Genomic DNA, 20,739 nt, shown 5'->3' on the forward strand with positions numbered 1-20,739 from the left:
AGTGACCCCCCAAAGTCACTATTAATCTCTATTAAGTTCCGTGAGCCCAAATTATCCCCTGAACCGCCCGCTGCCGCCCGCCTCCCCGCCCCACTCAGCGCCCTCCCAAGATGGCGGCGGGCGCGCACCCCCCCCGCAGCCGGGGCGGGGCGGAGCGGGGCAGCGGGCAGCAGGGCGCATGCGCGCCGCTCGCCGGCCGCAAGATGTCGGCGCAGGGGGACTGCGAGTTCCTGGTGAAGCGGGCCCGCGAGCTGGTGCCGGGGGACCTGTGGGCGGCCAAGGCCTGGCTCATCACGGCGCGGAGCCTCTACCCCGCCGACTTCAACATCCAGGTGAGCGCTGCCGCCGCACCGGCAAGGAGCGGAGCCCCGACGGCCCTGTCCCCCCCTCCCTGCCCGGTACCGAGTGATTGACAGGCGTCCCGGCCAATGGGGGAGGGGGGCGGGGCGAGCGGTCGCCGTGGTGACGGGGGTCCCGCGGGCGGGGGGGGCGCTGAGGGGGAGCAGCCCCCTGAGGGGGTTCCCAGGGAAGGTGCAAAGCTCCTCTGTCGCCTGTGGAGCTCCAATGCGTGCATACTGTGGTATACCTACATATACTGAGGAAACGACCTCCCAGACCTGTTCCAACCACCCCCCTACCACCAATGTCACCACCAAACCATGTCCCCAAGCACCATGTCCAACCTCTCCTTGAACACCCCCAGGGACGGTGACTCCACGACCTCCCTGGGCAACCCCTTCTGACACCTGACTGCTCTTTCTGAGCAGAAATGTCTCCTCATTGCCAACCTGAGCCTCCCCTGGCACAACTTGAGGCCATTCCCTCCAGTCCCATCACTGGTTATCTGTGAGAAGAGGCCGACCCCCGGCTCCCCACACCTTCCTTTCAGGCAGTTGTAGACAGCAGTAAGGTCTAATAATTTCTACAGCGTTGCAATCATTTCCTCACAGTTTCTGTTCCTCACATAAGGGTTTTTTGTGGGTACCTGTAGATATTTTTTTGGAGTGGAAGAGTTGGTGTGATCAATAAATGTGTTCAGGAAGGCTCACGTCCTGCCCTTCCCTCTTGCAGTATGAGATGTACACCATTGAGAGGAACGCTGAGAGGACGGCGTCTGCGGGCAGGCTGCTCTATGACATGTACGTAAGTGCCTCGCGTTGCCATAAATTTCACACAATTACAGAATGGCCAAGGTTGGAAGGGACCTCTGAAGATCACCTAGTCCAACCCCCCTGCCGTGCAGGATCACCTAGAGCACGTTGTGTAGGATGGCATCCAGGTGGATTTTGAGTATCTCCAGAGAAGGAGACTCCACAACCTCTCTTTGCAGCCTGTCCCAGTGCTCTGTCACCCTCACAGTACAGAAGTTCCCCCTCATATCCAGCTGGAACTTCTTCTGCTTCAGTTTGTGCCCATTGCCTCTCATCCTGTTGCTAGGTATAACTGAAAATGTCAGCGTTTCCCAAAATATCCCCTGAATGTTTTAGGGTAAATTAAGCAGAAAATGTCTCACTTGTTAAAAATGAACACTAAAGAGTGCAATTTTATTTTCCATTTGCCCTTGCCCATCCTTTCAGAGAGAAGTTTTTTGAGATTGTTGTGCATTCCTTGCCTCAAACTTTGTTACAGGTTTGTGAATTTTCCAGACCAGCCTGCAGTGTGGAGGGAGATAAGCGTTATTACATCAGCATTAAGGAATGACTCCCAGGACAAGCAGACGCAGTTTTTAAGAGGTAAGGATTCTGCTCAGAGAACAGGGAGAATCCTGAAGGAAGCTAAAGGTAAGTCCGTCCCCTGGTTACATAGGTAGTGGGGCAAGTAAATGTCAGTCTTCTAAATTTTGCCTGTTGACTGCAGATTATTTGGATAGTTTCAGACTTTATTTGTTACAATAGGCTTAGAAAACACAAAGGGACATGAGGAGCTGATTCCCATTGCTTTGCATCTGTTGTGAGCAGACTAAGTAAGTGCGCTGGAATGTAAAGCATGGTCTGGTAAACTAGAAAAGTGATTGCATAGTGAAGAAGTGGAGGGGCACTGAGGGATCATAGTCCAAACAATTCCAGAGAACAATGAATGATCATTAAAATGGGGTGATTTTGTATGTGTAAAATGAGGGTTATGAAAATGGACAGTGACCACAAGGGCTTGAGGTTCAATGCTGGAAACCACAGGCAGCTTCGAAAGCAGGGTTTACACTTGACAGATTATATATAATCTGCTGTTTGAAGGTATGCTTCGGAAGCTATAAGGATAAGCAGCCTGTAACTCTTTGCATACAGGCTATTCTAGTTGAGGAAATATTTGCATTTTCATGGAGTGTGTTTCATTTTCACAGAAAATGCAACAATTTACAGGGAGAATATATTGGTTTCTTTTCAATGTCTCATGAAAAGTTTAAAGTAAAAAAGGTACCTTTTTAAGTCAGTCATTTTAGAAGTGGTATGTAAGGAAAGAATATAAAGAAGGTTTCTGGAAGAAGCATCTTAAAATGTCAACTATTTTTGTTTTCAGCATTCTACTCATTTGTAGTCTTGTTAAATCAAGTTCTGCTCACCCAAATAAGTTCAGGTTTCATATAGGCTTCATTTAGAGAAGCAGATTTTTTTTTTCCAGACTTTGATATTGAAAACTGATATATAAGGAGATCTTTTTCATTTTGTGTAGCGATGTCATATTGACTAGTCTTTTACCCTTTGTCAGTCACCTTTATGATGCAAGCATTGCGAGTTGCACAGTTTTTCTTTTTTTTTTTTTTTTTTTTTAAAGGATTATTTGAAACCCTTCCTGGTCGAGTCCAGTGTGAAATGCTACTGAAGGCCACAGAGCAGTGTTTTAACACATTAGAAAGGGCAGAAATGCTACTACTACTTCTGCGACGCTTCCCAGAGACTGTGGTACAACATGGGGTAAGAGAAGAGTAGCTCATAATAACGTTTCAGCACATTGTCATTGTGTTTCTTGAGATTTTGCTGAAATGTCAATTCATAGTTAATGGCCAATTTGTGGCTAATAGTTCAGATTGTTGCACTTTGAGGTTACCATGAGGGAAAAAATAGGCAGAAAACAAACAAAACATTTGTTTTGTTTTGTAAATGTGAAGAATGTTCCATGCTTTTTGAAAAAGAGTGGCTGAAAAAAACAGCGTAGAGTAGTATTGCAGTCTAAGGAAAAATACTGCTCAGCTTTTTGTCTGTAAATTCTCATTGAAGGTAGAGTGCTTTGAGTTTATGACTAGACTCATACTTTATTTAAGCATAGTTTAAAGATAGATTAAAGACTGTAAAACCTGTTACTTCTGAGATTAACTTAAACTAACATGTTCTATCTTGTACTTATATCAGGCAGAGTGCAGAGTTCAGGTGACAAGCTGCAGCTGTAATGCATGGTAGCTCCATCACTTTCACCTGTCTGTGCATGTCTTTACTGATAGTCACATGCACAATTTTTCTTTTGATCTTTTTGCTACCTTCTGGCATTATTTTTCATCTGCAATAAAGTAGGGCTAGCTTATGTACATAGTTAGGAATTAGCACATACAATTGCTGTGCAATTAATTGCTACTGAAATATCCACTGAATAATTGTACAACATCATTGAATTGCAATCCAGAAAGTTTTTAAAAGCACAGTGTTTGATTTTTACCATCTTTTTGTACCATGAAACCAGTGTTTCAGGTACAGCGTTTGATTTTTACCTCTGCTTATACAGGTAGGCCTTGGAGAAACTTTATTGGAGGCTGAAAGTATTGAAGAGCAAGAATCCCCAGTGAATTGTTTTAGAAAATTATTCGGTAAGAAAATAATAATGTTGTTTTATTGTACAGTCTTATAATGACAGTTAGATTCTCAGTTACATAAACTTCTCTCTTGATATAAAGATTAGAAAACCACTTTATTCAGAACAATGTCTGGCCACGTTAGGCCAGGCTGACCGTATGGCACAAGTAGGTATTACAGTCATTCACGTAAGGTTCTTTGTGATCCTTGGTGGTGTATGGTCAGACAGAGATGGAGACTCATTGCTGACTGAGAAACCTTACTTAGGACAAATAGAATAATAATAATAATAATAATAATAACGGGGAGGGGGGAAAAAGCAACAACACAAGCCTGAATGATTTTTGTTTTCTATTTTAGTTTGTGATGTTCTTCCTCTAATAATTAATAACCCCGACGTTCGACTTCCTGCCAGCTTGTTATATAAATACCTGAATAAAGCAGCAGAATTCTATATTAACTATGTAACTAGATCTACACAGACCGAAAGCCAATATCAAGGTAAGAATATTTTTATAAAATTAGTCTTCCCTTTTAGTCTTTTTAGTCTTCCCCATTTTAGCCTTACTGAAGTTAGGTCTATGTAATGAATCTCTTAGAGAAAGATCAACAGTAGTATTTGATGATCATTAGATCTTTGATACCAAAATACCTCATGATTGTTCAGCTGATTAGTTCAGCTCACAAGAAGTGAGGTCAAAATGTTCAAGATCTCCTCATTCAGCCTATCATCTCTCTTACAGAGAAGGTAGAAAAGCTTTTTGTTCCCTTTTAGTCTCCTCAGTAAAGAATGGTTACCCTCAAAGCTCAACTGTGCCTTTTTACATGTGTCCCTGAAAATAAATCTGTTAGTTTGATTTCTTTATGAAGAGAAAACTGTGCTTGTTTTCCTAGGTTCACAAGATTCCTCTGATATTATGTCTCCAAGCAAACGTAGCTCTCAGAAATATATAATAGATGGTCTTACAGAGAAATCATCGCAGATTACAGATCCTTGGGAGAGACTATTTAAAATATTGTCTGTGGTGGGAATGAGGTGTGAATGGCAAATGGATAAAGGAAGAAGGTGAGAAGCTTGTACTTTTCCAGATATTTCTTCTCAAGGAAGATTTAATTCTTACACAGTAAGAATTGGAGAAGGATTTTAACATGAGGACACTTTGTGTAATTTACATTCATTCATTAATTCATTTACATCAAATTAATTACATAAGATGTCCTCATGAAAATCCTTATGAATGTGCAGTTTGTCTTTCAAGACTGTATAATGTAAAATGAAAACATGGATCCAGAGAGTCCTTTCAAGTTAGTCATTAAACTAAATCTTGATTGATGGAAGTCATGCACATGACGAAAGTCACGCACAAGAACTACGGTAGTGTGGGGCATCATTTCCTAGGTGCTCCAGCAAATTAAAAGAAGGCAAATATTTGAAGTTTCACTGGTTTGCATTCCCAGCCTCCCCTGACTTTCAACTGAGGGGTTTCCTGAGCGAAAACATTATGTTTTTCATATTCACTGTGCATTCTTCCCTTTAATATTGGAGCCTGTGTAACATACTGAACTTTGTTTTTATTTCTCTTTCTTTCTCAGAAGTTTTGGTGATATTTTGCATAGGATGAAAGACCTCTGCAGATACATCAGTAACTTCGATAGCGATGCACATGCTAAATACAAGAATCAAGTAGTATATTCTACGATGTTGGTGTTCTTTAAAAATGCATTTCAGTATGTCAGCAACATCCAGCCATCGCTCTTCCAAGGTTAGTTTCTAATGTTTTAAGAGTTCATGTTTTCATTGCTAACGTCAGAAAGATCTTTTCTCAGTACCCTTTTTTAAAACTATCATCTTATAAAATGACGTGAGTTCTCATTAAGATTCTCCAAAGTCATTGTGGACAGCAGCAGAAGTAGTTTATGACACCTGCTGTGGTGGATTAGAATGAAGATCAGTCTAATTTAGCATTACAGTTTCAGCCTTGACCAGCAGTGGTTGTCTAGTGAAAAGAAAAGTAGCAGGCCAGATGTTATGTATAACATCGCTAGGGTTTATTCCCACTCATCCTTCAGCATCGTGTTTGTCTTATTTTCTCCTCTGATTTTGATTCTTTGAAGCTGTCATTTTCCTAGTTTCCTTCAGTCAAAAGGTTGTAGACCTTCCACAAAATATGTGAAGATACTTCTGAGTGTGGAACACACAAGAAATGTATAATTAATATAACAAAAAATGAATAGAAAAATCTGAAATTTGTAACTCACAAATTTGTCTTTGTAGTAATCAGTTGAACGATGTCAGTAGGTAGCTAAGCTTGGAAGGCAAATAGAATGGCAGCTTGTGTGCAAAGAACACCTCGTCACTTTAAATTAACAAATACAGGAATTAATTGAGTTGGGTTTTATTTTTTTGATCCAGAGGAAAGAAATGTTACAGTGGTATAGTGAGATGCTTTAGCTTTGTGGTAGTTTTAGCTGCTTGATTCTGAATTGTGGGAGAAAGGAAGTATGGCACATGCAAAAATCTTCCTTTCCAAGTTGTACAATTGAGTATGGTTAGGCTTATATTTTCAGACTAAACCACCAAAAAGAAAAACGTATACTGAGATATGAGTGCAGTCCTTTGTGTGCGGATCTTCTGGTACCCTCCATCATTTCCTGACATCAGGAAAATAGTTCCAAGTCTCCTACTCATTTCTGCTTTAGTGTTAAAGTGCAATGTTATCTGGTGGCTTTTGTATCGTTTCTATCATTAGGGTTTTTTCTACTTGTCTTGAAGGGCTCACTGTAGAAATATGGAATAAGATCCTACCTATTTTGGAGCAGGAAGTGTAGTGGTAGGGAAAAAAGCTGTCTCCTACTCTGTCCAGTAGCTCTTAACTTTGATCAGTGAGTTTCTTGTCACATGTGTGGGCTTGCAGGAGACCTCTTGAAAGAAGCCTTTTCAGTGCATTTTCCTTACATAATTCAGTTCTGCCTTGTTGGGGACTTGAGAAGTGAATGAGGCAATTCACACCTCTCGGGCTGCCTGCAGGCTTGGCAGGAGCTGCTATTTGGGCTGATGCTTTTAGGGGTTTATTTATAACACTATGTGCTAGAAATCAATTAAAAACTCTGTAAGCCCAGATTCTAGAGCACAGTTGGGCTGAGAAACATAACGTGTCTCTTTGTATAGCTGTGTATAATTCTGTAATGCAAGAGAAGGTTTGCAGCCCAAGTAAGGGGTGAGGTTTAGTTTGGTTTTCATATTGAAGATTGTGGAATAAAGGCTACAGTATGCTTGCCTGCTACTGAGAAGAGCATGTTTCTTTGGAAAGGAAAGCACTTGCTTAACTGGTACTCACTGAAAGCAGTGTGAGTAAAAGAAAAACCCACTCCTTTCTTTTCAGGTATTGCAGGTAGGCAGTTCTGGAGATATTAGTGTTAAAACTCCTCCAGCATCCCAGTTGTGGTACTTCCATATCTCTTTTCTCATGGATACCGTTTTCTGCCCAATGATTTGAATAATGTTTTAAGTGTACACAGGTTAGATTGTAACACAGAAGAGGGCATGATGATGCAGGATAGGTGATTTCATTTGGTTGTAGCCTTTGTGTAGGGGACCCTTCAGTCAAAGAAGATAAAATCATCATCTGTTACAGCATGGCAGGTTGTTTGTTGTGTGAACTTCTGTTATAGTGGATGGCTTACATGTCATTTTTGAGTAGATGGGAAAAGCTCAATATGGATTCTTCATGTCAAGAGTTGAAACAGATTCTCCTTATACTGTGGTTTCAACTGTTTTTTCATAGTTATGAATGAGGCCTTAGTCTTTTATCCTGCAAACAGAAAAAGAACAAATGCAAGTACTGAAAGTACTTGTTGGCGTTACTGTCTTGTCAGACAGAGATTTCAGAATGGGAAGAGATGAATGCATTTCCCTTTTCCTTTATATTTCTCTTTGTCTGAGCTTTGCACATCTACGTACAATTCAATTGTACAAAGGGAGAAAATATTTTGGGAGGGAAGACTTTCTTGGTACTGGCCACATACCAGTCTTGTTTGAGAATAGGAGGTGGTGTCCCATTTTATACCTAATAAAACCTAAGCATTAAGATCTGAAATAACAGATACCAGATCCCATGGGGTGTTCTGTAACACCAGTGGAAGTGGAAATTGATGTCTTCTGTGCTTCAAAATGAGGCTTCTGTAGGGGTTTTGGGAGTGACGATGGGAGTTTCTGTACAAGTGAAATCAGCGGGGACAAAGCTGACACTGAAAGATCATACTAGGAAAATCTCATTATAAAACACACTTGCTTCTTTGAGCCTGCCAGCATAGTGCTTTGACTTCTGAGAATGTTTTGAGAATATTTGTGGCTGTTAATTTCAGAGCCACTTGTTCTTTTTACGTATTGAATAATTGTACTTGTAATATATAATATAAAAGCAAATAATACTTGATGAGAAAAGACATGCTGCCCGAGAATCTTGTGACTGCTTTGTAAGAAAAGGGTTCAAATACATACCCTAAGGCCCTCAAATAAACTCTTGTGACATCTGGTAAATGCATTGTAACCTTCACCATGAGGCTGCCTAGAGGAAAAACAGCTTTACCAGCATTGCTTCATCTTATACAATTTACAATCTGAAATTCAATTCAGTTATTCTCTAACATTACAATCCACACTCATGAAGGAAGCACAACCAGCTTGGTGTAGGCACAAGACTTTTCAGATCTGTTTAGAACATCTTGATGTAATTTATCTTCACATCCAGGTCCAAATGCTCCAAACCAAGCCCCACTGATTCTTCTCGAGGATGTGACCAATGTCTACGGCGATACAGATATCGATCGTAACAAACACATACACAAAAAGAGGAAACTTGCAGAGGGAAGAGAAAAAACAATGGTAACTCCTTTAGGCCTTTTTGTTTGGAATAAGAATGGCATTGGTACTGGAATTTAGACAACAGTGGTTTTGACATAGATGGGATAGATGTATTTTTAGTACTACCCTGGAATAGCTGTTTCTGACCACAGTATTGCAAACATACTTTTTGGCTAAAACCAGCAAGAATAAAAGGATTTTTCTAGCACTTATGTGCTCATAAGAATATTTCAGTTTTAAGGAGCCCAGCAGAGACCGCAGAAAGTGCTAAGAATGGTAACTATAGCAGTCAGACCTTCTACAGGTAAACCTCCAAATTAATTGACTTTGTTATTGGAACTGTGAATACATTTGTTTCTTTAATAGTGGAAGACCGCTGTTTCATGGAATTTCTCTGTTGATGGAAGTACACACACTTATACAAGAATTATGTTTCCTTTGCATTAAGCTGCTGAAGGCTTAAACTGAGCAGTGAAGTGTAAAGTGTATGTCCTTTAATTGATAATCTGGCTGAAGTGTGGTCGTGGTACACTGTACTTATCAGAAAGAACTCTTTTGGAATACTGTTTATGGTGCTATGCCACTGAGTTGGTAGCAAAACAGATTGTTTTAATGTTAGAATGAACTAAGCGAAATAATGAAAAGTCACTGAAACTAGAATCTTGGCATCTCTAGTATGGAACTGTTTGCTTTTATTAAGTGGAACTTCTGTGACTTAGAATCCTTTGAAATAAATATACAAAAAGAATTGAGTCTTTGTCTTTTACTGACTGTTAAGCAGAGCTCAGATGATGAGGATCCTTCTGGGAAGGCACGAAGTCGCCATATAGCAGTAAATAAGGCAGATCTTGCAAATTCTATTGAAGTATTAGAGAGCTTTAAACTGGCAAGAGAGAGCTGGGAGCTGCTCTATTCCCTGGAATCGCTTGACAAAGGTAAGGCTAACTGCAGGCAAGGCTACATGTATTTACACTTCATTGTTGTCATTTTAGTATTGTTAAAACAGAATTTCTGTCATTGGGATACTTAAAGTTTAGCTTACTTTATATCCTTAGTATTTTTGATCTAGGTTCCACTAAGAAGCTTTTTCAATTGTGACATTTTTGAGTGTTTTGTTTCTGACTTTTGTTTTGCTCTCTGGTTATTCACCCACGCTTCTTGCAGAAGCAGCTTTCGCTGAAGGAGCAGTTGACTCATAGTACTGTTGATAATACTAGATGAGGATGCGCAGTTAATTGCTCCTTTTAATTCATTCTTAAGAAAATAAGATTTAGATCATGCCTCTTCCTTTCTAATAAGATGTAATAATCTGGAAAACAAATTTATTTTCTGAAAAGCTGGCATATACTGTCACTTAGCAGCTTTACTGGACACTATGAAGAAAAATGTAATGAAACTGTGATTGCATAGGAAGAGGGTATCCTATTTTTGAATGATTTCACATTTGTACTGTTTTGTGTTTTCATTTCTAAATTCAGCTGTATTTTTTCTAGATAACTATTTTTTAACTGAAAGCTGTGATGTGCTTCATTTTTTCTCCCTTTCCTTCTTTCATCACTTACACAGAGTTCACTAGAATTTGTTTGTCATGGAAGACTGAAACCTGGCTTTGGTTAAGAATCTTTCTTACAGACATGATCATCTACCAGGTAAAAAAAAAAAAAAAAAATCAAGTAAAAGCTAATAAAAATGTTAAAATGTTGCTCTTTCTTTTATGAATAGCTGTTCTGAATAGCTGGTATGACTGCTTTAAGTGACTACTGATTTTATCCTTTAAAATGAGACCCTTTGGGGGATGGAATCATACCATTCTTATTGCAGAATAGGTACCCTACTTACAATATTTCTGTCCTAATTAGCTGATTGTTGAGTCCAGCTAATCTCATCATATGGAGAAGACCTTGACATTGGCATTTTGACCAGTAGAGAGAGAGATATATATAGTGTGATGGAAGAACAGTGTAGTTTATTCATCTGCTAATGCATTCTATTGGAATATAGTCAGAGAGAATAATTTTCAAGTAGCAGAAGATTTTAAAATGTCTCAGTTAAGATTTATCATTCTCCTTAAAAATCAGGCTGATTGTTCTCATTTCAGATCCCATCCTATCATTACAGATACCATCCAAGCATTCATGTGAAAGCTTTCTATAAGGGAATTTTTATCTCAATCTTTTTACCCCTTCTACAGAAGATCCTAATACTGTCTTTTTCTATTTTCCTTTTAAAGGGGCAGTACAAAAAAGCAATTAGCAGCCTCCATCACTTGGCAGCTCTTCAGGGCTCTCATTCTCCACAGCAAATTACAGGACAAGGCTCACTAGAAAATCAGAGAGCACTAATCCAGTTAGCAACGTGCCATTTTGCCCTTGGAGAATATCGGGTATGTACAGCATTCCACCCACTGGTCTTCCATCATCTGACCTTGTGGTTCCCATTTGTCTCCCTCCTTCGAATTTTCCCAACATCCTGCTTCCAACAGGGCATCAAACATAAGCCAGGGTCTACAGAAAGAAACATACTTCACAGGGAAAATAATTGCAGTTCCTGTATAATCTGACCATTAGAATGTACTCTATAAAGTCTGTTTGGTGGTTATAATTTAGGGCGTTTGGTTATGATTTACCATAGCTACAAGTGTTTCAGTTGTATGTCAGTGTATCCTTGATTTTGAATTAGTTAACAAAGAGTTTTAAATATGAGGGGAAAGTCCTTAGGTTTAGGCTTTATGTGGCGGAGGCAAGAAAAGTTATATGGAAAACAAAATGTTGTGATCATCTTAAAAAATAATTAGTTATCAGCAGACAGTGTAAGAGACTCCAAAACAATATGGGCTGGCCTAACATGTGAGCTTGCTTTTCCTTCGGAATACGTATTTTGTGTTTTTAATACTAGAGAAGTGCAGGGGGCAGGTGAGTCCATGTGAATGCTGATAATATTGGCTGGTTCTCAGGTCATCCTCGAACCACTGGACTTTTCTTCCCTTCCAGCTTCCTACGTTTTCGTTAGAAAACTGATTATATATCCCTTCGGACCTTTTGCTGTCTCTAGGAAATAGCATTAAAATTTATAACATTTCTGTCATGCTGTCAAATTGTCATTTTCTTATTCTATTTTTACCATTGACAGAAAAAGCTTTTAAAAACTATTCCAAGAATTAATTTGAAAACTTAATCTTTCAAGATAAAACAGTTTTGGATTATAGTTTTATTGATCTAGCACTCCTGAAACGAAGAATGCCAACTATATATTTTTCACAATTATAATGATTTCAGGCACTCAGAGATTGTTTAATGGAATTCATATCACAGCCATGTCTTTTTCTTCAGCCAAACTAAGTTGCATGTTAAGACTACTGAAGCTCTATCAGAGAAATTTCTTTTCTTTTTCTTTTGCAGTGCCTGAATCATTATTAACATAGCTTATTTAAGAACCTTAATTAACTAGCATTATCTTGTCTCTGTTCTTTTTATAGCAAACATGCGAAAAAGTGCTTGACCTCATGTGCTATATTTTACTTCCAATACAAGAAGGAGGTAAAGTACAAGAGGAGCAACCTAAAGTAAAGTCTAAATTCAGAAAAGGTATGGAGCTGCTACTCCCCTAAACTCGGTGTCAGCTTAATTTTAATTCTTGTGTTTTGATTGAGTATATGATGTATATAATTCTTGACTGTTTGTGTCATGAAAAAAGGGAGGCAGTTCCTCAATTCTGAATTTTTTCCTGCTGGTTCATATTAAAGGGTTTTGGTGACGAAGTCCTATCACAGGAAAAAAAGAAATGAAGAATAATTTTTTTAGTATGTGACTTCACATTTTGAATCAGTTGTAATTTACCTTCAAAATTTTCCTCCCTGCCTCAGATTGTTGGCACTTGTATAGTTGTTTTTCTTCATTCTTTCTTCTTCTAAACATGGAGAATCAGAAGAGCTTTAAAGAAGTCTGTAATAAACTGTTCTGTTACAGGGTCTGATCTGAAGCTTTGGCCGTGTACCAGCAGAGCTATCATGCCGTACTGCCTTCATCTACTGTTAGCTTGCTTCAAGGTAAGCTATGGGCTGCAACTCACATGTCTGTAGGACCTAGTATGTATAGCTGGGGTCCTGAAACTGCATGGCCTTATCCCAGTGGTGCAGCTAGGTGTGAAGGGCTCTGCCTCAAGTCCTTCTCACCTAAATGTATTTGTAGAAGGTAATTTTGTAGACGGTAATTTTTTTATTTTTTTTTTGGTTGGGGGGTGTGGAGGAGGAGGATTTATTTTTTTTTCTCTTCTATTTGCATTGATTTGGGACAGAGAAGATACGATTTATCTCAAAATATCACTGTCTGTATCCAGACTTCTCTTATAAGTCATTGGAGAGAATTAGGTATTTTGCCTGGCACTTTCCAATCTATTTTGAATGTATATGTTAGGGCAGAATGAAATGTGCTTCTAAAGAGCTTGTTTTGTATTTGTTCAGGTGTAAGTGAGATAAGTCCAATATATTTTTTAAGAGTAATGTATCCTTCCTGACCTTCTCCATGTCATTTTTGCCCCTGCAGCTCAGAGCTTTCACAGACAGCAGAGATGATATGGCTTTGGGCCACGTAATTGTTCTGCTTCAGCATGAGTGGCCGAGGGGTGAGAACTTGTTCCTGAAAGCCATCAACAAAATCTGCCAACAAGGAAACTTCCAGTATGAGAATTTCTTCAACTATGTCACAAGTATCCTTTCTATAACCAGGACTGTCTTTCACATCCCAAATTATGTGCTGGGGTGTTGAAAAAGCTGTTAGATAGTTTCAGCAGCAGTTCTTGTCCATGAATCGTATTCCGTATTTATTTACATACTGTGCAAGCCTCTTGTAGTAAGTGGCAGTGCATAATGGACTATAAATAGGTCTTCTGTCACCTGTTCAGGCATTTGAGAGTACCCGTAAGTACACTGCAGTTGCACTTTCATTCAGAAAAGCAGCACCAGCTTAGACTGTTAATGCAAGTCTTTTCAGTAAGATATATATGTCCTTATACTATTTGTTTTGCTATGCCCATCCATAGCTGTGGATAACAAAAAAAAAAAAAAAGAGGTAAAGTGACACCTGTACTTCCAAGAGTTGAACGATAGCCATTACTATTTTTGAGTGCTTTCCGTGAGTATGATTTTGGGCTGAGCGAGATAACAAGTAACGTCAAAGTTCATGCAAAGCACATCTGATTTTTATAGTCAGATATCTAGGGTATGCTTTGATCAGCACACACACAGTGGACAGTTCAGTGTTTAATTTTAACCTGAATAGCCATCTGACCATGGTCCCCAGGAAGCACAGGGTCTAACTCCTATCTGAGACAATTAAATTGAAGCCCTATTTGGAGGCTGCAATGAGAGTGGTATTAAAAGTAGGAAAAAAAAAAAAGAAAAGCTAAGTAAAGAACCAAAATAGAAAACTAAAAAGGGTGGTTATGTGCCATTATGGGAGCATTTCCTTCAGTCTCAGCCTCACTATGCACTGCTTTGATAATCGTGCAGTGCTGGAAAAGAAAGTAAAATCAACCAGGAAATTTGTTTGGAGAGATGGTCTTAATTACATGAGCTTTCTTTACCCCTGTGTGACTGTACATATGAAAACAATTTGCCTGATGTGTATTTTGCACTTCAAAAGGTCATTTCCCGTTAATTTCTGGAGTGCTAGGGATACATGCTATGATCTTGTCACTTTTAAGAATGAGATGTTTCAGTAGCAGTTAATTTTGACTGTCCTTTCGGTACTGTGGCTTCAGATGTGCTGGAAAGGGAAGAATGTTCTCTTTTTTTTTCCCTACTCAAATCTTTAACGTTTTCCTCAGATATTGATATGTTGGAGGAATTTGCTTATTTAAGAACACAGGAAGGAGGGAAAATTCATCTGGAACTGTTGCCAAATCAAGCAATGCTGATCAAGTAAGGATAAAAGAGTTTACTGTCTTACTTTTTCTTCTTTTTTCAAAAAAAAAAAAAAAAGATGTTCTGTTTGTCTTTGCTTTCATGTAATCTTCAGGATAATAACTCTGTCATGTCTTTGAGTTTAAATTTAAGGAGTTGGGTAAGGAGCTCAAACAAGGTGGTGCATTTCTTTTTCTGACTCTCCCAGTGACCTGTGAACCCTTTTGTGGGGTTTTTCAACCTTAAATTCCTTTTGCAGAACTTTGTTTTTAAGTGTTGTGTTTGCTTTAGAATGATTCATATCACAGTGATCACCAGTTGTCTGTTTCAACCAGACACTTGTGCTTTACAGGAATTCTTTAAATAACGAGGCATAAATGCAAACTGTTGTTAATAATTTTGCTGAACAGTCGTGCTAACCAGAAAGCACTATTTGTTGCAAGCAGAGTTATGAAAGACCACTGAATGATGAAAAACTTAGATTAAACTACTCTCCAGGAAAACTCTAATAACCTTTCTGTCTGAACTAGCAGGTCATCTCTTGCTCTGTGCTGAGCAGCTTATTCTGCTCAGCTTATTACAAGATGCTGAAGAAAATTAATAATTCAGATTAACTTCCTAGGTGTTCTCAGTTTTGAGTCAAGACTGAACAAGTATCTGCTGCAGGGTTTAGAGGCAGAACATTTTGGAATATCCTGATTGGCCTTGCGGTACTTTGGTTTACATGAGGGAGACTGGGAAAATTTGTCAGAATTCCAGTTAGGGTCAGTGTAGTCTGGCCATTCATCTTCTAACTAGAAGTGGGCTAAAGTTTTCAAAAGTGGGAGCCTTATACTGGATAAGCATCCAAATATTGGACGAGTAAATAGATTTTCTAAAGTTCTAGGTAACCAACACAAAAATCAGGAACTAGGTCTCTTTAAAGAAAAGAAAACAAAATTCAAATGTTTAATTATGTGACAGAGCTCTTGATTGCAGCTTTTGATTTTCAAACTCTTACCCTTGCTGTGTCTCACTGCTTGTAACCAGCTGCACGGAAACAAAACTCAGGGTACGATGCACTACGTATGATGTTTAGTCTGTGTCAGCAAGAGCATATAGTGCAGCAGACCACACCTCGTAACTTTTTAACTTCTCTCTCTAGTTAGTTGTAACAGTTCAGTGCTATTTCACTGGATCACCGCTTTCACTTCCATTTGCTTAGCGTTCTGACCTCAGCAGTCAGAAGGTGGGTGGTGAGCAGTGTGTCTAGCAAGACAGCAGTCTCTTTTTAACCTCCTGTTGACTTGTTGCGTTTCCTGAGTCATGGAAGTGCTTGGAGAAGAGAGGTCAGAAGATTTCTTTGTGCTTATTACATCGAAATGGCCAAATACCCTGTCTAGCTGGAAGAGAGTACAGTGTCTTTTATGTGGCTGAGATCTGTAGGAGAGGAGGCACCTCATCAGAGAGCTGATGGGAGACGGTGTCCAGGGCACAGTTCACTAATAGTAGGTGATGTCTGCTCCCCTGGTACCCCAGATATTTTTTAGATATTTTTTTAGGGCACAGAGATCGTGTCAAGGAAGTGTCAACCTCAGCAGCTCACTGCCTCCCCCAGCTGGGGTTTTAGATGAAGTGCATCAGCGCCGTCCTGTTTCCTGGGACGTTACAGAGCTGCCTTCAAATGGTTTGCAGGCTGGCTTTTGCCTTTCAAAACTATCAACAGTTCTGGTTGTTGGAGCTGCTGCATCGTCTTCCCAATAATCAGCAGAGGCAGCTCGAATCCTGTTCAGTCACGGACAGAAAAACTCCTGTGATTTTGCCACGCAGCCCAAAGACAAAGCAAAACACTCCTTTGCCCGGTCTGTCTTCAGAATAAATGTGTATAGCAGTCCTACATAGTAATTAACAGGAAATATGTTACAGGTATTGTATGTTTGTTATAAGGACAGGTTTTTGTATCATGATGTACTTGTAGGAAGTTTTCTCCCTGAGTGAATTGCACATTATTCTACCAAGACTTTTTCTCAGTACCTTATACTTCATAGGGAGCAACACTCCTTTTTCTGAACCTAGGAAAGCAAACTGCAATGTGGTTTTAAAAAGCTGAAGTTAGATCTTAGAAGCCTTGACTTATAGCTGGGTCCTGCAAAATATATATGCAGCTTGTGAGGTTTCCCTTTGCTGGTATCTGCAGTGAGAATATGAAGCTCCACAGTTTTGGTTTTATCTGGTGATATAGCCAGCTCATTTGCACTGTCAGAAAGATGTGTCCGATGAGCTCTGAATTCAGCTACTTTTTGCCTTTAAACTCCCTTCTAGACAAGCCATGTTTCATGGTTTCACTGATTACACTTGGTAGTGGTGGCAGCATTAGCTAGTGAGATTAAAGGCGAAAAGAACAGTACGCAAGAAATGATTGATTGAAATCATGCTCCTATTTTTGATAATTTTAGTGTAGCTAGACTAATCTTAGTCTCCCAAATGCTGCATAAACTTGATGTGAAAGCTGATGAATTTTCTGCCTCTACTTACATTCCTATCTCATCTTTCCTTGGGTATAGAGGAAGAAAATCTCAGTTGGTTTGAAGCGAGACAAATCACCTTAAAAATGTAATTTTTATTCTGATTGTGCACTTGGGTTTGTTTACCACTGCTGGTCGATCTTGCAGATGGTAATGAACACTCAGTTGTGCAGAATTCCTTTTGCAAACATCTGCCACCTGGGACCAACACCATGTTGCTGCTCCTTTTCATTTTCTGTTCCCCATGTCCATTTTTTGCAAATATTGGACTCAGTCATGCCGAGAGCTCTTGAAAAAGTATCTCGTATGATTGAACAATTCCTGTGAATATTTTACTTCAGGTTATTTTATCTGTACTGTAGGCCATTTCTGTGCTACTAAAATGTCCCTTCTCTGAGGTGTTTTTTTTTTTTTTTTTAGCATAGCTCTCCATCCGTATTCATTAAAAAATTACAGATACTAATCAAAATGCCCACCTGTAAACCTGAAGGTAGGCACCTAACTCAGTATTAGAGGTACGTAAGTGCAAGCTTGCTTCTCAGCTCCTCCTTAGCATCCATGGGAGTGAGTTACACAGCATTTGGGTACCTAAGTAACACTGAGGTTATGTTTTGAGAAACTTGGGTTAAGAAACTAGACCTGTTCTCTGTATCCCAGATTTCTCATTCCTCCTGTTGTGGGCACTGGATTTGCTCTAGGCTGGAGGCGTGAGGCTATTATCCTGTGCTATAGGTAGCACACAGAGATAGGGAGCTTACTTCACAGAGAAGACAAACACTTTTCAGCTGAGACACTTCTTGGTGGCTGGTCCCTGCAGCCCTGGTTGCAAATGTTACCTCAGACATCCCTCTTGGCAGTGGGAGGTTGCTCCAAGCAGGCTTTTCTGCTCTGGCACCGTGACATCCTCCAGCAGCCTCTTGTGTGCGGCTGCAACTTGGAAAAGTGAACAAGGCCGTTCGTGGGCTAGCAAAAAGAGACTTATGCAACCTGTAACAAACACTGTGGTGCACTCTCTGTGGCTGATACCTGCTGTGCATGCACGTGGCTTGAGCTCAGCAGCAAATCCCTTATTGCTGGGCTCTCCCTGCTGGCTGACGCGCTCGGGGAGGCCACGGCGTCTGCCCTGCGCTGCTGGTGAAACCTCTCCTGGTTGGCCTCGTAACGCAACAGTGAAGTGCTCTCTGCACCTACCGCTGCCCTGTATCCCCGTGTAACCATCCCAAAATTACAAGGGTGTGTTCAGACCACGCTTGCAGAGCAGCCTCGGGGTGAATCTGGGGATGTGTGCGTGTGCGATGCTGTTTGGGGCCCATGCCCCTGCGGCTGCCCGGCGGTCACAGCGTTCTTGCTCCCCCCCCCTTTTTTTTTTTTCCCTGGAGTTGTTTTGCACCGGAGGGTGAGTTGGCGTGTGGGTGTTTGAATGCTGCTATTTGCTGTTTTTTAAAGGACTTCTAGCCCTCCCATGGGGTTACTGCAACAGGAATTCATACCTGTGCTACAGCCCAGCATACAGACTGCCGACAGGTACCAAGTGGAAAAACCCCGCTCATGGTGTGCTGTGTTTTGTCAACATGTTTTACTGCCCATGGTTTTCAGCAATTTGTTACTCAATATGTACCTTTTTTTTTTTTTCTTTTTTCCATTTGTGCCTACATTGCCTGGCAAACCATGTTGTTCTATTATAACATTTCTTTTTATTTTTCCCATAAATTGCCAGTATCCGTGTCCTTTCAATTTTAATAATCACTGTTGAACTTAAACCAAAATGTAGAAATCTCCCCCCAAGCGATGCTGAGGTTCAGTCATATAGTACCAAATGCATAATAACCCTTTCTTTAAAGATGTTAGTTACAAGCTTATAACCCCCTTTTTTTTTTTTTTTTTTTTTTTCAAGATATTAGTTACTGGATCCATTTGTTACTTTTCTTCATTTAAGTTGTTCTGAAACATTTTCTGTTGCCCAGCTGTTAGTGAGTGCTGCTGATCCTAGTGCTCATCTGCCAGCAAGGTTTAAGGCAGTGAAGATGGAAAATGGCTTATCCCAGAAATTCTGAGTACGCTGGAGTATTTCTAGTGCAATTTTACTTTGCCCACCCTAGCTCTAGTCTCTTCAGTAGCCTCTTTGCCTTTTCCACGTGTCGCAGAGGTCTCTGCTGTTCAGGCAGAAGGGGAGTGACTGGGATCAGAATTCCACTTTGAGAACTTTCCTCTCAAATGCTGGAACTGCTGATTTAAATAAAGGCAGGGTGGTATTTTTGATGAGGGCAATTCCTAGACTTTGCCCTTCTTCGTTTCCAGCATCTCTGGATTGGCACAGATGCCTTCAACCTTTATTTCCTCTTTTTCTTCCACTGTGTGTGCTGGGCTTGGTCCAGCTCTTTGTTTCTCATCCCTGACTTGGGCCTTCTCTCAGAGTTAAGATTTATACTTTTTCTCTCTCGTTTAACGTATGCTGCCCCTTCAGTAGTGCTAAGGCTTTTATTTCATACCATTTGCCTCCCATCCCAGGTATGGCTTGTAGGTAGATGTTACGAAGTCTTGGTCTTGATGTATTGAGTACTGGACCAGTGCCAGTAAAGCTTAGTGCTTTGGCACTGCAGAACGTTGTTTTACAGACAAAACTTCAGCTATCGAGAGCTGCAGGCCATCATGAGGACAAAGAACCATTAATAAGAAAGGCCTTTAACAGGGAATGTCCTGAGTTTCACCAGCCAGCACTGCTTTAGCTTGCTCAGTAGCAGGACCTTTGTTCTGCTTGAAAACAAGTCCTGCACTTCTGCTCAGAATAAACGCACTCTGCCTGGCGTCTCGTGTCCCTGTAGGAGCTGGCTTCTACTGATGCACACTCACAGCCTGGCTTGATTTTGTGCTTTGTGTTGGCCTGCTGAGTGTTCACTGTGCCTCGTGTTACTCAGAGCGATCACTGCCCATAGGATTGTGTAGCTCCTTCCTGCACTCTGGTACAAGATGCTCTCTGCTCTTTATGGTGGCAGCCGTATCTCCCCTTGCTTTAGAGAAAGCAGGTTCAGCCTTTATTTTTTATTTTTTTTTCCTTTCAACCCCAACCATTTGTAGAACTGTTACAGGGAGGAAGGGGCCTGGGATGTAAGGGTAGAGGGAAAAAAAATAAAATTCCCTTCCCCACTCAGGGAGAACACTGGGTTAACAGAGCAGGTTTTCCTGTTAGGCAGAACTGCAGCTCTCCCCTTTTCCCTCCCTGACAGCCACTATAACCAAAGCATTGAGAGCAAAGACATTGATAGAATTTTTATCTTTTAAAAGACTCGTAAACTACTAAATACTCAATTTTTTAAAAATAGCATAGCGCACACACTTCAGCTCTTCTTATATAAACTCAGTTGTGGACAGCAGATAAATAGTTAGTGACATGTAGCACTTTTTAGATTTCTGTTGTGCACCAAATAACCCTCATTTGATTTTGTCTCTCTCTTTCCTTCGTGGCTTAAGGCATCACACAGTTACCCGAGGTATAACTAAAGGAGTGAAAGAAGATTTCCGCCTGGCCATGGAGCGCCAGGTCTCACGCTGTGGGGAAAATCTCATGGTGGTCTTGCACAGGTTCTGCATTAACGAGAAGATACTGCTGCTTCAGACTCTTTCTTAAATGGACTGGATCGCGATGCAGTGTCTTTTATGGACAGAGGGAAAGGCTCTTAATTGTATTAATGGCAG

At 40.3% G+C, this 20,739-nt stretch overlaps 1 protein-coding gene across 4 annotated transcripts; it reads left to right on the forward strand.

Moving 5' to 3' along the window:
• Nucleotides 1–203: 203 nt before the first annotated feature.
• On the forward strand, nt 204–20,707 carry INTS10 (integrator complex subunit 10; the record flags this gene model as incomplete). Of its 4 annotated transcripts, none has more annotated exons than XM_084286836.1 (18): nt 204–332; nt 1,072–1,139; nt 1,630–1,733; nt 2,770–2,909; nt 3,712–3,793; nt 4,140–4,280; nt 4,674–4,845; nt 5,373–5,542; nt 8,531–8,664; nt 9,422–9,578; nt 10,210–10,292; nt 10,874–11,026; nt 12,119–12,227; nt 12,609–12,688; nt 13,185–13,347; nt 14,467–14,560; nt 18,493–18,570; nt 20,515–20,707. In XM_084286836.1, 18 exons carry the CDS (start codon nt 204–206, stop codon nt 20,669–20,671), a joined length of 2,214 nt encoding a protein of 737 aa, XP_084142962.1. The 4 variants fall into 4 exon arrangements, with proteins under 4 accessions (XP_084142962.1, XP_084142963.1, XP_084142960.1 ...); XM_084286837.1 differs by having other exon boundaries at nt 9,425–9,578; XM_084286834.1 differs by lacking the exon at nt 18,493–18,570 and having other exon boundaries at nt 20,515–20,671.
• Nucleotides 20,708–20,739: the final 32 nt, after the last annotated feature.

The sequence above is a fragment of the Netta rufina genome (assembly GCF_964035555.1).
Source record: "Netta rufina genome assembly, chromosome: 4".
NCBI classification, from domain to species: Eukaryota; Metazoa; Chordata; class Aves; order Anseriformes; family Anatidae; genus Netta; species Netta rufina.